The sequence below is a fragment of the Cricetulus griseus genome (assembly GCF_003668045.3).
Source record: "Cricetulus griseus strain 17A/GY chromosome 1 unlocalized genomic scaffold, alternate assembly CriGri-PICRH-1.0 chr1_0, whole genome shotgun sequence".
Lineage (NCBI taxonomy): Eukaryota > Metazoa > Chordata > Mammalia > Rodentia > Cricetidae > Cricetulus > Cricetulus griseus.
In genome coordinates this window covers 87,640,568-87,655,795 of record NW_023276806.1, presented here as the reverse complement: position 1 = coordinate 87,655,795, position 15,228 = coordinate 87,640,568, and the positions used below count along the sequence as shown (strand labels likewise).

The 15,228-nt window shown below is 40.2% G+C and overlaps 1 protein-coding gene across 5 annotated transcripts in view; it reads left to right on the top strand.

Annotated features, from left to right (window-relative positions):
• The window catches only part of Kcnab1 (potassium voltage-gated channel subfamily A member regulatory beta subunit 1), a 388,290-nt gene that overhangs the window by 311,361 nt on the left and 61,701 nt on the right, over nucleotides 1–15,228 (top strand). For all 5 annotated transcript variants that reach the window (XM_035450521.1, XM_035450519.1, XM_035450520.1 and 2 more), the window contains exons 6-7: nucleotides 1,397–1,441; nucleotides 4,015–4,058. In XM_035450521.1, the coding sequence (XP_035306412.1) occupies nucleotides 1,397–1,441; nucleotides 4,015–4,058 (89 nt within the window). The remainder of the gene's footprint in view (nucleotides 1–1,396; nucleotides 1,442–4,014; nucleotides 4,059–15,228) is intronic.

Below are 15,228 nucleotides of genomic sequence, written 5' to 3'. Positions count from 1 at the left end.
CCACCACCCAGAACAGTTACTCTGAGAGCCTCTATGGTTCAGGGATAATTTGCCAGGCTTCGGTCTAATCTTACCACCTGAGCATAAATACTAGCGTGCACACCCACATGGGCAGACAGTTTTGTAGAGAATCTAACTTTAGTATTTTGGATAGAATGTGCAGCTTTAGCATAGTATTTGCTCTGAATAATCAAAGAGGCTTATGTTTATTTCTTAATAACATTCCTAACATCTTTATTTTTTTAAAAAGATAGAAAGTGTTTGCTAAAGGAGATCTGGCTCCCCAGTACAGATTCTTATTATCATAGGTAGTGGAAGGTTGTTGTGTTAATGTGAAAAATTTGTAGCCCTTTTGGCATATGCAATCCCCAGGGCCTTATATCCACAGATCTTCCATTTCTGTAACTCAAATTACGCTTCTGGGAATTAACTTAGTGGGATGGAGAGGCTGACATTTTCAAAAAAATTTTTTTTTCGTTTTGATAAAAAGTTGCCAGAATTGTTCCCATTATTCCCCACTGGTCACCATTAATCACGGAGGCCTTGTATGCCCGAGAGCTTTAAGGTATGGACTCTGTAGCTAACTGAATTATAAATGTCCTGTATTTCAAATGTTTCTGAAGTTTGGTCTCAAAAGATTTTATTCTAAACCAAAGTGCACTGAGCTCTCTGCCTCACAAATTTAGATTATATCCCTTTAGTTCTCAAAGGACATTTCTTCATGATCACTACACTACAGCATTTGCTGCCCTTGAGTGGGGCTTTTGAGTAACCAGTTCCATGTTTCATCCCTTTGCAGTAAAGTGGTAGGACATTTGGTAAAGGATTTAAAGCATTTACTAAGTATGAGGCTTTAGCTCATCATTCCTGTTTCTACACAGTCACTTCCCATTGCCCAAGAGTGTGATGATTGACTAAGATAATAACTTCAGAGCCACTTGGGCCCATGGTCCTTGGCAGAGAGGACGCTTCCTCCCAGGAAAGGTTCACAGGAAATCAACATCATGCCAGATTCTAAATAAGTGTTAATTAGTGACTGCTCTTCTGAGCTACCTGTAGGTCACCTACATTCTCAGGCACTATCTCTGACCTCCAAGACTGCCTCCCACCCAGTACACATTGCAACATCATTCACAAGCATGCTGGGCAGCCCTCTTCCTGCAGGGTCTCTTGAAAAAACTGCTTCCCTCCAGTCCCTTCTAGTGTCTGACTTCAAGTCACTACTCACCGGTCTCTCTTGTTCTTACATTTCGGGGCTGTGCATTCAGAACTCCATTTCCACCTTCTTTTATAATGTGAGGTACTACCACAAATTCCTCCTTGTGCTTTAATAATGATTCAATCAATCAACAACCCACAATGATCTACTATTTCTTTTTATCTGTTTGGTGTATAGGAGGTCCAGCTTGGTCATCACAACCAAACTCTACTGGGGTGGAAAGTAAGTTAAACACCTTTTATTATTTTATTTTCCTTAGAGATTAGAAATGACTAGAAATTTGTGCCTTTTCCTTTTTATTGTTTTAACAATCATTTTTACATTTAACTCATATTAAAATCAACTAGCTTACAGGGTTTTTTTTTTCTTGTACTAAAGAAATTGTAATTAACCTAAGACTACACTTTAGCAGAGTATTCTCAAAGAAATTTAGTGCATAGCAGCTGCCACTTGTTACTACTAAATGACTGGTGTAGATTTTTCAGTGTCATACTTAGAACCATTTCCAAAAAAGAGTTCAAAATTTAGGAAAAGACAGTAAACCATCACAAAAGAAAAGCTCCTCAAATCTGCCCAAACTCAAGATTTTCATGGAATGAAAAGATAAAAATACCCTGTTAGCCTCCAGGTTCAAGTCTCTGATCATTTCTGTAGAGGGTTCTGAGAGTGCTGATCAAAAAGACCATCTCATTGGGGGATAAAGGACACTATCCCCATGTCACTCACCGGCAGGACAAATGAAAGAGAAGCCCTCTCGGTGTTGTTGGATGCAGAACAAACCACCAGCTGCGTTGGCTTCTGATGAAGCAGCCTGTTAGTGTTTGAACTGCTGCTTACATTATTCAGCAAGAACCAGGGAGCTGGTGGCTTCTGCCAAACATGTAAGAAAACAGCAAGCTAGTCCTTATACCAGAGCAATGTTTGGCCTGTACTTCTTGTAGAAATCTCAAAGATGCCAGAATCTTAACAACAATGACAACAAACCAGAAACATGCAAAACCTTACTGACCACCCTGAAATAGGTAGAGAGAAAAAGGAAAGTAGCTGTTTCTCTTTTGTTATTGCTGTTGTTATCCGTTTGTATTTTAAAGTAGGAGGCCCAGGCTAGTTATTTAGGAAGATCCTAATCACAATGCATATGTATACATACACACATGCTCACACTGTTATGATCCTTGAGCTTGCTAATGATATGAAGACATAAAGATGTAATCTAGAATTTTATTCTGATTGTCCTCTTTTTAGATAATACAGTATCTATCATACAGGTGCCCATTTTTTGTAATTTGACTTATGTTTGCAATGGTACATGAACCTTACCTTGAGGGTGAAAATAATCCAGAAATGAGACCAGCTGCAAGAGCCACTATGTAGCAGAGCTAAACACAATATTAACTGATGTACTTGCAAAAGACTCAGAATAGATACATTAAACAGGTGAATGGTGGCATACATGTTTGTAGAATAAGCTGTCCAAACTATTGATGTTGAAGGAATAGCTCATTAAGACTTAACTCAGCCACCATGTCCTTTCTGCTTGCCCAGACTTTAGGGGTTTTCTGGAGTAACAGAAGCTCTGCCATTAAACAAGACAAGCCTTACATGCTAATTTAAGGAAAGCTTGTTGTATCTTTTTGTAAAAATCATTGTTATTTTCATTGTCAAAAGATGCTTTCAAATTTGCTTTATCCAAAAATTTAGTGTCAGTGGTGTCCCCACCATAGAGTAAACCTATGAACTTATGCCAAGACTGTTTTTCTTTTCTAGATTGGCTAGGAACAAGCCTAGAAGATTGAGCTGTGTGTTGTGTTTTCTAAGGCATGGATAAGGACAGCTGACTGGTAGCTTAGCCTAGAGCTGAGTGATACCAATAGCCTGACCATATCTATTAGGTTTTCCACACTTGGGGTGCTGCCCTCCAGCTTTCTCTATAGCCAGTAGTGCAGGACTGGCTGAAAGCATGGTAAAAACTTAGCAGTGTAGACAAAGAAAGAATGATTATGAGCCCTCACTGATTCTTCCTGGACATCCCATTGCTGCCCTGTGTCATGGAGATCCTGCAGCCCTGGGTCTGCAAGACCGACACACACACATACCCCACACATACCCAGGACATGTGCCCCTTGTACTCCAGCAGATCACAGATTGGGTGGATGTTGGGGTGGGTCAACCCTGGTTCTGGACCTGGGTAGTTGCATAGTTGGTCAGCATGCCATCTCTCCACTGTCTTCACCACCAGGGCGTGTTCTCCAGCAACACCCTGGCTAGTTCACTCCTTGCAACGATGAGCAAGAAGCGGAATCAGTTCTCTGGCTTTCACATCCACAGTACTACTGTGTTGCCCAGGCAAGGTGTAGGGGCCACTCTCCCAAGTGTTGCAGCTGATGAGGGGCAGGGTCAACTCCCTTGCCCACCACAGCTGGCAGGGCCTCTGGGGGTAGCAGAAACCAGGGCCCTCGAGCCAGACAAATGATTCTTTACAATGCATGCCTACATGTAAAATTGTAAGGACAAAGGGGTTTACTGCGAGACTCACTGGGTCCCTCTACAGCTTCCATGACAAATTCTTTCTTCCCCTTTCGCTTCCCCCCCCCCTTTTTTTTCTCTGAAGTTTTATTTTGTTTTATCTGAGGGGGGAGAGGGGTGGGATTGGGAGGCATAATGTGAAAGGCACAAAGAATAAATAAAAAGAAAGTTAAAAAAGAAAGAATTATTATTCTGCATTTTGAAACAGATTTTTTAGAAAATAAAACAGCATTCCCCAGCCAAAGTCATCTATCTCTTTTTTGTTGCAGAGCTGAAACAGAAAGAGGGTTGTCAAGAAAGCACATCATTGAAGGTATGTAATTACATTTCCATTTCATTTTAGTTTGTGTGCTCCTGTTTCAAGTAAGGGATTGCTAAAATAGGTTCAAAATGCATTGGAAAGGGAGAAAATTGTTGATGAAAAGAGTGACCATCAAGCAAGTTTCTTCCTGGGGCAGATCTCAAGGAACATGGAGATGCAGGAAGACTTAGGACCCAAAAGGGAAAGGTGAGTCTAGAGCTCTTCTCATGTGCAGCCACTGGTGCTATAGTGAGCACCACATAAGGCTAAAGAGAGCCTTCCTGAGCTGTGATATACATAACCATAAAAAGGTACTAAAAATGCATAATTCCTTGGTTCTAAGAATAATTTCAGAGTTGCGTGATAATCATTATAACCAATATTAAAACATTTCCATCAACTCCAAAAGTCACTTTGTATTCATTAGGAGTCACTTACCAAGACTAGAGAGATGGCTCAGTGGTTGGGCACTTCCTGCTCTTACAGAGGAGCAGAGTTTGATTGCTAGCACGGATCCAGTGCCACCTTCTGGTGTCTGCAGACACCTACACACATAAAAGTACAAACACATCTTTAGAAAGAAAAACAGAAGTCACTTACCATCCCAATCTTACCAGCCTTTTCCACATTGCCAAGAAACTACTAACCTACCTTTTGTCTCTCAACACTTGGCCCTTCTGCAACTCCGTATAAATGCAATCACATAATTAATGGTACATTGTAACTGGCTTCTTTCACTAGGTACAATGTTCATCCATGATACAATATGCAACAGGACTTCACTTTTCTCTTTTTTCCAAATAATATTCCACCATGTGGATAAGCTAAAATTTAGTTATTCTTATATCAGCTAATGTACATTGGAATTGTTCTCTCTTTGGGGTTCTTATAGATATTTATATAAATAATCCTGTTTTGATTTGGGCACATGTTGACACTACTATACTTCAAAAAAAAAAAAAAACAACTCTGTGTGTTGCCTGACAGTGGTGGTACATGCTTTAATCCCAGCACTCAGGAGGCAGAGGGAGCCAAATCTCTGAGTTTGAGGCCAGCCTCAAACAGAGTAAGTTCCAGGATAGTCAGGGCTATACAAAGAAACCCTGTCTCAGGAAAAACAAAAACAACAAACCACTCTGTGTGTATTGGTGTGTGTGTGTGTGTGTGTGTGTGTGTGAGAGAGAGAGAGAGAGAGAGAGAGAGAGAGAGAGAAATAGTTTTCTACCCCTAGATAAATTAACAGTGCTATGTTTTTCCTCATGTTACTCAAAATTCTATATAGATTAGAAATAAACAGGAAATAAAACAGTTGGCAAGAGTCATTATGTAGCAGGGTACAGCTAGTTTATTGCAAGGGCTGAGTTTTGAGTGTTTTTTTATTTCTTTCTTGCTTGCCTGTACATAAATAATTTTACATGTGTATATTTTGCTACATTGAGGGGATCCTAAAGGTACTATAATTTATTTTCAATATTTTTTATAAAAAGCTCATGGACAAATTCATAGAAATTCTAAGATTTTTTTTGGCCATACATGATATTATATGCTTGTAATCTCAAATACTCAGGAAGCTGAGGCAGGAGGCCTATTTGGTCTACAGTATGAGTGAGGGCTGGCTTGGGAAACTTGGTGAGATCTTGTCTCATACATGAAATAGAAGACGGGTTGGGCTTGACGCCCAGAGGTATGGTGCTTGCCTAGCAGCTAGCAGGGGCAAGGCCTGGGTTCAATCCTAGTGCTCGGGCACACACACACACACACACACACACACACACACTAGCCCATTTCATTCTTCCCTCCATTTTGACAGTTCTTCACAGCCTTTCCCTTCTGTTGCTTATCGGGCTATCTGTATACCCACCTAAATGAGTTCATCTTCCAGTCTTCAGAAGCTCCCCACACATACACACACTAAATGACAATTAATACAGAGATCTACAATTGCTCAGTGTGCAGAGAATGAGAGATAATGGCATGCTCAACTCTCAATGGGACATCTATGTCATACCCCCTCCTCCCAAGGCTCAAGGGTCAGTGAGGAAGAGAGGTTGGAAAGATTTTAAGAACCAGAAATAGGGAACACCTGCACTGAAACATTTGCTGGGCATGGTAGGGTATTTGTACACATGAATTCCCAGTGGCTGTGACAGCATGCACAAGACCTGCATGATACCAAGACAGCCCAAACTCCTGGCACCGATGGGGGGGCGGGAGCCCGTGAAATCCCACCCCTAGCTGAGAGGCTACTAGGAATTGATGATTGCTAAGGTAGCAATAGTCCGTTTTCAAGGATGCAGTCCCAGAATGGCTACCCATGCTCCAGTAGATGGTCCTAGACCCAAGCTCATGCAAATGGTATTAAGTGAATTCAATGGGTTTTTTCAATATGCTTAGAATTCATATATATAATATATATATATATTCCATTTTTATTTAAATTAGAAACAAGATTGTTTTACATGTCACTCCCAGTTCCCTAATCCTCCCCTCCTCCCCTGCCCCCCCCCACTAAGATCCTACCTATCCCATACTGCTCCCCAGGGAGGGTGAGGCCTTCCATAGGGGGTTCTTTAGAGTCTATCATATCATTTAGGATAGGGCCTAAGCCCTCCCCCGTGTGTCTAGGCTCAGGCCCTCCCTCTATGTGGAATGGGCTCCCAAAGTCCATTCCTATGCTAGGGATAAGTACTGATCTACTACAAAAGGCCAAATATATTTCCAAGGTCTCCTCACTGACACCCACATTCATGGGGTCTGGATCAGTCCTGTGATGGTTTCCCAGCTATTGGTCTCGGGAACAAGAGTTTCCCCTTGTTCAGGTCAGCTGTTTCTGTGGGTTTCACCAGCCTAGTATGGACCCCTTTGCTCATTACTCCTCCTTCTCTACAACTGGATTCCAGGAGTTCAGTTCAGTGTTTAGCTGTGGGTGTTGCTTCTACTTCCACCAGCTGCTGGATGAAGGCTATAGGATGGCATATAAGACAGTCATCAATCTTATTATCAGGGGAGGGCATTTTAAGGTAGATTCTCCTCTGTTGCTTAGATTGTTAGTTGGTGTCATCCTTGTAGATCTCCAGACCTTTCCCTAGTGCCTGATTTCTCTTTAAACCTATAATGGCTCCCTCTATTATGGTATCTTTTATCTTGCTCTCCTCTATTCTTCCCCCAACTCAACCTTCCTGCTCCCTTATATCCTCCTCACCCTTCCTTGTCTCCTCTTCTCATTCTCCTAGCTCCCTCTCCCCTCCCCCCATGCTCCCAATTTGCTCAGGAGATCTTGTCCTTTTTCCCTTCCCTGGGGGACCATGTATGTCTCTCTTAGAGTCCTTCTCTGTCGGTGTGGACTGTAGGCTGGTAGAGAAAGGCAAACACTCAATGGGTTTTTTAAGAGAGCACATGAAGTTAGAAGGGGAAAGTAACTGGGGCATAGGGAATTAGAGGGGAAGGATTGGAAGATAAGATTTGATTAAAATACATTATACACATGCATGAATATGAAAATACAAAATAGTTGAGTCAATTTGTAAATATTAACCTAGACTTCATTTTTCTCAACTAAAATATATTTTACACACAACTTATTGGATATTTTCAGTTTTTGATATGACAAAGAATTATATAAGTAATCGTCTTTCTATAAATGGAATAGATTCTAAGAGCTTTTTCAAGTCAAAGAATGAGGTATATTTAACATAATTATTTACTTAAAAGAGCATGTGTCTAATGAAGTAATTTTATTTGTTTACTCATTTATTAGTGAATCCAAACTTCTTTTTGTGACTTTATGCCTTATTTTTTTCTTTCTGAGAATTAGCATTTGTGTTTTTAAGCTATTTTTCTTTGGAGATGTGTGGTTTGGTATTCTCAATTTCAGGAGCTCTTTGTAAACTGCTATTTACTCTTTTTTGTTTCTGTGTTGCAAGTATTTCCCCAGGTGGTTGTTTCAACTTGAGCTTTTTCTGTCCACACCAACCTTATCTAAAAGATAATGGTTAACTTTAGGATATTTCTTCCAATTGGATGTTGGAGATCTTCCTTGAGATATGAATATTCATATTACTGGGAAGTATGTCAGACTAAAAAAAAAAGGTAGTTCAGATACTCAATTATTTCATTTTTATTATTATTACATTGTATTTTATTGGGTACAGGAAGGAGTGGGGTGCCAAGTCTCCAGTGTGGAGATCAGAAGATAATTTGCAGGAATCAGTTCTCTCCTTCCATGGTAGTGGTCCCAGTGAGCAAACTTGATTCTTTACCTGCTAACAGGAGTCTGTACCTATTAGCAACACACAAGCCCTCAATTACTTAATCTCTCTGTCTCTCTCTGTCTGTCTCTGTCTATGTCTCTCTCTCTGTCTCTCTCTCTCTCTCTCTCTCTGTCTCTCTCTCTCTCTCTCTCTCTGTCTCTCTCTCTCCTCTATCCTCCACACACTTTTACCATGATGTTTATTATATCATTTCACTGTTTCTAAAGTTTTATCTGAGGTTTGTATTTCTCACTTCTTGGTATTTATTTCAGTGCACATGAGCTGCACGATTAAGTTCTGACTGCTACATATGAACTGAGAAACTACAGGTTACTTAAACCTGTCTCCTTGACTATAACACAGGTTACAAGTATTCCTACATTATAGGACTTCAATATGGGGGGTGAAACTCATTAATTCATGTGAAGTGTAATGACCATCACATAATGAACACAGTGTCATGTTGTTATGATAATCAGCATTGTCTTATGAGCACAACTGCTTTGTGGAGGACATTCTGTCCTGACCTTTGGCATCCTGGGGCTGCCATGATGAATGGACACTCCTACCCTACAGAAAGCTTCCAACTTTCTCTTCTAAACACAATCCCTGCTAAGGCTTAGATACAATTGGATACTGAAGTCAGGCCCAGCCTGCCCTTCCCAACCACCACCATCCCTGTTCTTACACAGCCCAGTATGTGTGTCTTCTACCGTGGGGCTGTCAATACCCAACAACCCAGGTGCCCAGGAAGTCCAGCTGGCCAAGAAGGGCAGTGTGCTGCCCCCAAAGATCTGTTCTTTTTAGTATAATTGGTTAGGAAATGAGATTCTGAAAATGATTCACACTTGAACCTACAAAAAAGAAAATTACAAAAATCAAAGAGAAAGGGTGCAGAGAAACTGTTTACTAAATATCCATTGTTAAGACTTAAGTGTGTGTGTGTATGTGTATGTGTGTGAGAGAGAGAGATTTTAAAATTCTATTTTTTTCAATAGGTTTTCTTAAAGGCCTCATGCAACTTAATAGGAGTATCTTAAATTTCTATTTTCTTTAGTTAAGGAATTTTCATAGGATGGTGAATCAGATATCTAAGGCAACCTGGATTCAGACTTTCACGTAAATGTTGAGCATTTTGACATTGGGACCACTTCTTATGTTTTTGTTGGTACTCTTTTGAAGTTTGTAACTTCAACCAAAGACAAGGGCTAATGAGTAGGAGAGTTACCCCCGGAGGACATTTGTATGCAAACTGAAATTAGCGAATTAAATGAATTCTGCAGAGGAGGACAGCCATGATATTATTAAACCAAAAATACAGTTTGAAGAGGTTTACAGATAATTATACTTGGATTTTATTGGCACATTCCCTATGAGGAAGGTGACCTTATTAAACGTCGGTGATTCAGATGCATATTAAATCAAAGGAGCAATGTTTGAAAATAAGAAAAAGCTGGCTAACCTTGGACACCTAAGTTATTTTACAGAGTATGAAATGAGTATATAATGTAGGAAAATGTATAAAAACCTTCTCTATGAGACAGTTTTTAACTTAGACCCAGTTAGTGTGATTTCCTTCTTATTTTTATGAGGAGAAAGAAGACATTTTGCTAAGAAGTTTATTATATCCCTTCTGAATCTCAAGGTCTTTGGGGATCTATAATCCTCTAAACTCATTGAGCTGTTTGTTTCACAGCTGTTTTACTAAGACCCAAACTGTGCCATAAGAATATGACAAATCAAATTATTTGAGTGCCTCACATAAAGGAATAAAAACAGTTTGATAAGTCAATGTCTTGGTCAGTGTTCTGTTGTTATGATGAGACACCATGATCACAGTAACTCATAAAATAAGCTTTTGAGGGCTGGAAAGATGGCTCAGTGGTTAAGAGCTCTACTAGAGGACCCAGGTTCAATTCCTGGGTTGAGCACCCACACAGAAACTCACAACTGACGTGACTCCAATTCCAGGAGATCTGATACCCTCACACAGACATACATGGAGGGGAAACATCAATGCACATAAAATAAAATAAACATTTAACTAGGGCTTGCTTATAGTTTCAGAAGTTTGATCCATTATCATCATAATGGGAAGTGTGTTGGCATGGAGGCAGACACCATGCTAGAGAAGTAGCTGGGGGTTCTATATTCAGATCCACAGGCAATGGGAAGAGAGCCACACTAGGCCTGGCATGAGATTTTGAAACCACAAAGCTCACCTCCAGTGACACATTCTCTTCAACAAGGCCACTCTTCTTCCAAATAATGCCACTCCCTGATGTTCAAGCATTCAAATTTATGAGCCTTTGGGGCATTCTTATTCAAATCACCACAGTCACACTGACAGAATAAGCACATTCCTCATAAGATTTTACAGTCAAAAGCTATACCAAATCACAGCCATTGCTGTTGGCTCAGGAGAGGAAAACAGGTGGCAAAACCTCAGCTTGAAACATTTTAGTGAGGGTCAAATGTTAAAACCCAATCCCTCCTTTAAAAAAAAAAACTATCAATGATTTAAGCTGTCGGTAATTTCTCAGTCAAAGAATACATTTTCTGAGCAAAGTGAGTCACCACAGTCTTCCTTTCCTATATACCATGTTCATGAATACTTATGCCCCATACCCCATGACAACCATAATTCACAATGAAATGTAAAGCTGCATGTGATTTGAATAGAGTGGGTGCCTTTAATAAAAGAAACAGGTGACTGAGAGGACTACATAGATGAAACTAGAGGATATGTAGGGAAATCATGTACATTGTCTAAAGCAAAGTTTTTCCAAGCTAGATAGGAAAAGAAGAACATGATAAATTTGATAAAACAACATACTTAAATAGAGCCCTTGCGGACTCTATACACTAATTAGCTATTGATACATGGTTAAAGCAGCAACACTGAGCAGCTGATGCACTTATAACCATGCCCATCTGTTTAAAGTTTGCAATAAACTCATTGTTTTAGAAACCTGTACAAAATTACTAGTTCTAAGCCAAGCATAGTAGTGCACACCTTTAATCTCAACACTGGGGAGGTAGAGGCAAGCAGATCTGTGAGTTCAAGGCCATCCTGGTCTATAGAGTGAGTTCCAAGATAGACAGAGCTACACAGAGAAACCCTATATCAAAGTTGGGGACCGAGGGAAGGAGGGTGGTTGGGGGGGAGACTGCAGAGAATGGCTCAGTGATTAAACACTGGCTGCTTTTTTCTGAGGTTCTAAGTTCACCTCCCAGCACCCACATAGCAGCTCTGTAACTTGAAGATTCATGTGATCTGATACCCTCTTCTGATGTGCAGTTATAAATGCAAACGAAATACCCATAAATGTAAGCAAATACATCTTTAAGAAAATAAGAAAAATTAAATAAATAATTCTAAATAATAGCAGAGCCTAAAAGAAAGAATAGACAGACTATTTTCTTGTAGACATTTGTTATCCTGTAGACTTTTGAAAAATTGCCAGTTAACTACTAGATACCACTTCTAGGTTGTGGTGCATGTCTTCTGCAACTTTAGGACTCACTTCCCAAGATTCTTAGCGCCTTCTGCAAGTGCACTCACTGCGGCTGTGTCATTAGCTTGTTATTAGCTGCCCACATACACCTGTGGTAGAGTCAGGATTAATGAATTTTTGCAAGTCTATTTAAACTTAAAATAATATCCTGTTCCAAGTCAGTGCTCAATAAAACATTTGCTAAATGAAGGTTTATTTTAGCAAATCCCTAAATAGATCTTAAGGAGACATTTGTTGAGCCCTTCTTTGTAGTGCTGTGATTTACCTGTTTCTCCAAGACTAAAGCATAAAAATAGGGAAAGGCTGTATGTTCTGACTTGGTTTCCAGTCACATGAAAGATCAAAAACTGAAGATCGTGTGAGGCAGGAACAGTACACTACTAAAACCCTAACCCCAGCATTCATGAGAACAGTCAGGAAAATCGAGACTTCTAAAGAAGTCTGGGATACTTAGGCAAGCAAGGAGGGAGAAGGAAGGGGAAAGACGGAGAGTGGGAGAGGGAGGGTGGGAAGGAAAGAGAGAGTTCCAGATGGGAGGGGAAGAAGGATAGAGAAGGAAGGAAAAATAGAGAGGAAGGAAAGGAGGAAGGAGGGGCAAGCTGGCCCAATTTCCTCTTTGGACAGATCAGGAAACAAGAGGTTCAGAGAGGTCCATCATTAACACCACCTCACAGCAGTACTCAGCATCTCAAGCTCTGTGAGCACCTTCTTTAAATGAAAAGTGGTCCACCCAGCTGCCAGGCACTCCCTGTGTGTGATGAGTACCTCCCCTAGATATAATCACCTGGCTTAGGCCATAAATCTAGGAATTATTATTGGTTTGTGTAGCCAGCATACCCTGTATCCATAACAATGTCCAGTTCAATTATTTCTATGTACACAACTTGTTCTGAATTTGAACACATCTAGCCAGCTTAGTCTGAACTTGATCTGTTGCATTCATCTCCTAGCTGGCCTAAGACTTCCTTTCAGTCTTGTTTCTATGGGATGTGCTCATCAGGCAAAGCTATCAGTTCAATATGAAAATCTGATGCATTGGGCCTACTTCATCTCTTGCTCATAACTACCCATCATTCCTGCATCCCTTGCCAGTGTTTCAAAGTGTCACATTGAATAAAATTCCAAACACATACCATGAACTACAAAATATGCAGAAGACTTTCAGAGTTACCAGTATTAAGGATACAATGGCACATGCGTCAGAGTCAGGTCACTAACTTGACTCAGCACATATTTTTCATTCACTCAAATGAACACATTTGTATCTCTGCCCAAACATCAAGACAAGGCGTTTCCAGAGAAATAACTGAGGGGCAGAGAATGACCAAACATTGACCAAATACAGTGAGATGGACCTGTCGTGTCATTGCTATGAATGGACATTATGACTGAACATGCCTATGGATGCCCTCCATGTACACATTTGGCTCCTTGAAGTTGAAGATTATGACTGTATATTTTCACAGTCCTAGAATTGGGCACACTGTGGGGATCATACTGAAATTTGCCAGATGAAATGATAAATGAGCATCCATGGGCTGTAGTGGTGCCAAGTTACTCTGCCTTCTCCTCCTCTTGCCCACACTAATGAGGCCTAGTGGTGGTGAGGGGCATTCCCAGAAAGGAAGACACTTGTTTCCAGGGCTGGGCATGAACATGGGCAAGGGCCAAAGTAAATGCTTCTGCTTCCCTTCAACCAATGGGTTCCATGGCATCTTTGCCAATAGTCTTTACCTCTCCCTCTGACACGAGTACTACAGAATTACCACATCGCATTTTTGTCCAACATCTCAGGCACTATTCTCCACAGTGACGTTCTGAAGATGGGAATTGTTCGCCCAGGTGCAGGCTGCAGAACTCAGTCATGAAAAGAATTTTTTTTTAATCACCAAGAATAATTCCAAACCTTATTTGTTTGGTTGTCCATGTCTTATGTTCTGTCTACACACAATTTTCCCCTACATTGGCTCATATGGTAGTACCTTTTAAGGTGAATTTCCTTTCAACATGCTCCTTGAGAAAAATCAATGCTATCCCAGCCATGGAAGAGTTATTTGACTGTCTGCCCTGACCTCGACAAAGCTTCTAACGGGAGCCACCACAGACCACCCTTTCTCAATGAATGGAAAATATTTCCAGGGCTCTAGTCCAGCATTCCATTTTTCTGTCCAAAAAGTAATAGTGGTTATCCGATAAACTAGCTTGAAAATCAAACTTAAATGAGTCAAATTTAAATTTATAAGGGCCTCATTTAACAGGCAATTAATTTTATGCTTATAATAAAAAGAGAAAACCTTCCATCTTCCTGAGAGATTAAAGAGGCTGATAAGGCACTGCTGTGCCTCATGGGAATGAGATAAAACAGTTCCCTGAACACTGCCCTCCTTTTAGTTGCATAATATTATATATAATACACTCTAGTTGTGGAAAAGTATTAATATTAGTGAAATTAATTAATTTTTCCTGAATACTCCTACGAATTTGACCAAATGTTTAAGATGGAAACATAAGCTATTGCTTCCAGATTTCCTGAGTTTCACTCAATTACACCTTACATCCTTATGGCTTCTGGCATTTATGGGTACAGGCATGTAATCCCAGCTAACCTAGAGGCTAAGGCAGCAGGACTTCACATTCAAGGCCAGTCTAGCTAACTTGTCTCATAGTGAAAAGTAAAAGGATGAGTGGAGATGGAGCTCGGTCACAGACCCTTTGTCTAGCATCCACAAGGCCCTAGGTTCAAGACCCAGCATCACAGATGGAGAAAGAGTAAGGGATCACTTAAAGGATGTAGAGTGACCACATCTTTTAGTTTTTTCTAAACTTTGATGGAATTAGTAAGTATTGAACATATCCTTTATTTGCTTTCTTATTGATATGACTGTTAAAACATACAATCATTTAGTGGAGTTAAGGCAGTCTTTTTTTTCCTGAATTATATACAAAGAAGCAAAAAGAATCTTGGAAAGAAACTGCTTTTTATTTTAAACTTGGCTCCCAGTTATGGCCACAAGTGTCACTGTAGAAGGTCATTACCAGGCTTGCAGAGTTCCCACTGAGAGTGCTAGCCATCTTGAGAGAGGCCTGAGATTTTCTTTGTTGAAGCAAAGTCAGCTTTTAATATAATTTAGCAGTTCCAGGGATTAACTAATATATATTGTATTAAATGTATTTTTCATATTCTTAATTAAAATTTTTAACAAAACTTGCACATATTTGGAGAATGCCTTGTTCATGCAGACATCGTGGCACACATCTTTAATCCCAGCATTGGAGAGAGAGAGGCAGGTGGGAGGTGGGAGGTAGGGTTGTAGGGGAGAAGTGTGGGGAGCAGGAGGAGAGGAGGGAGAGGAAATTGGGATTGGAATGTAAAAAACTAATTAATAAATTTTAAAAGATGAAAAAGTGTGTATT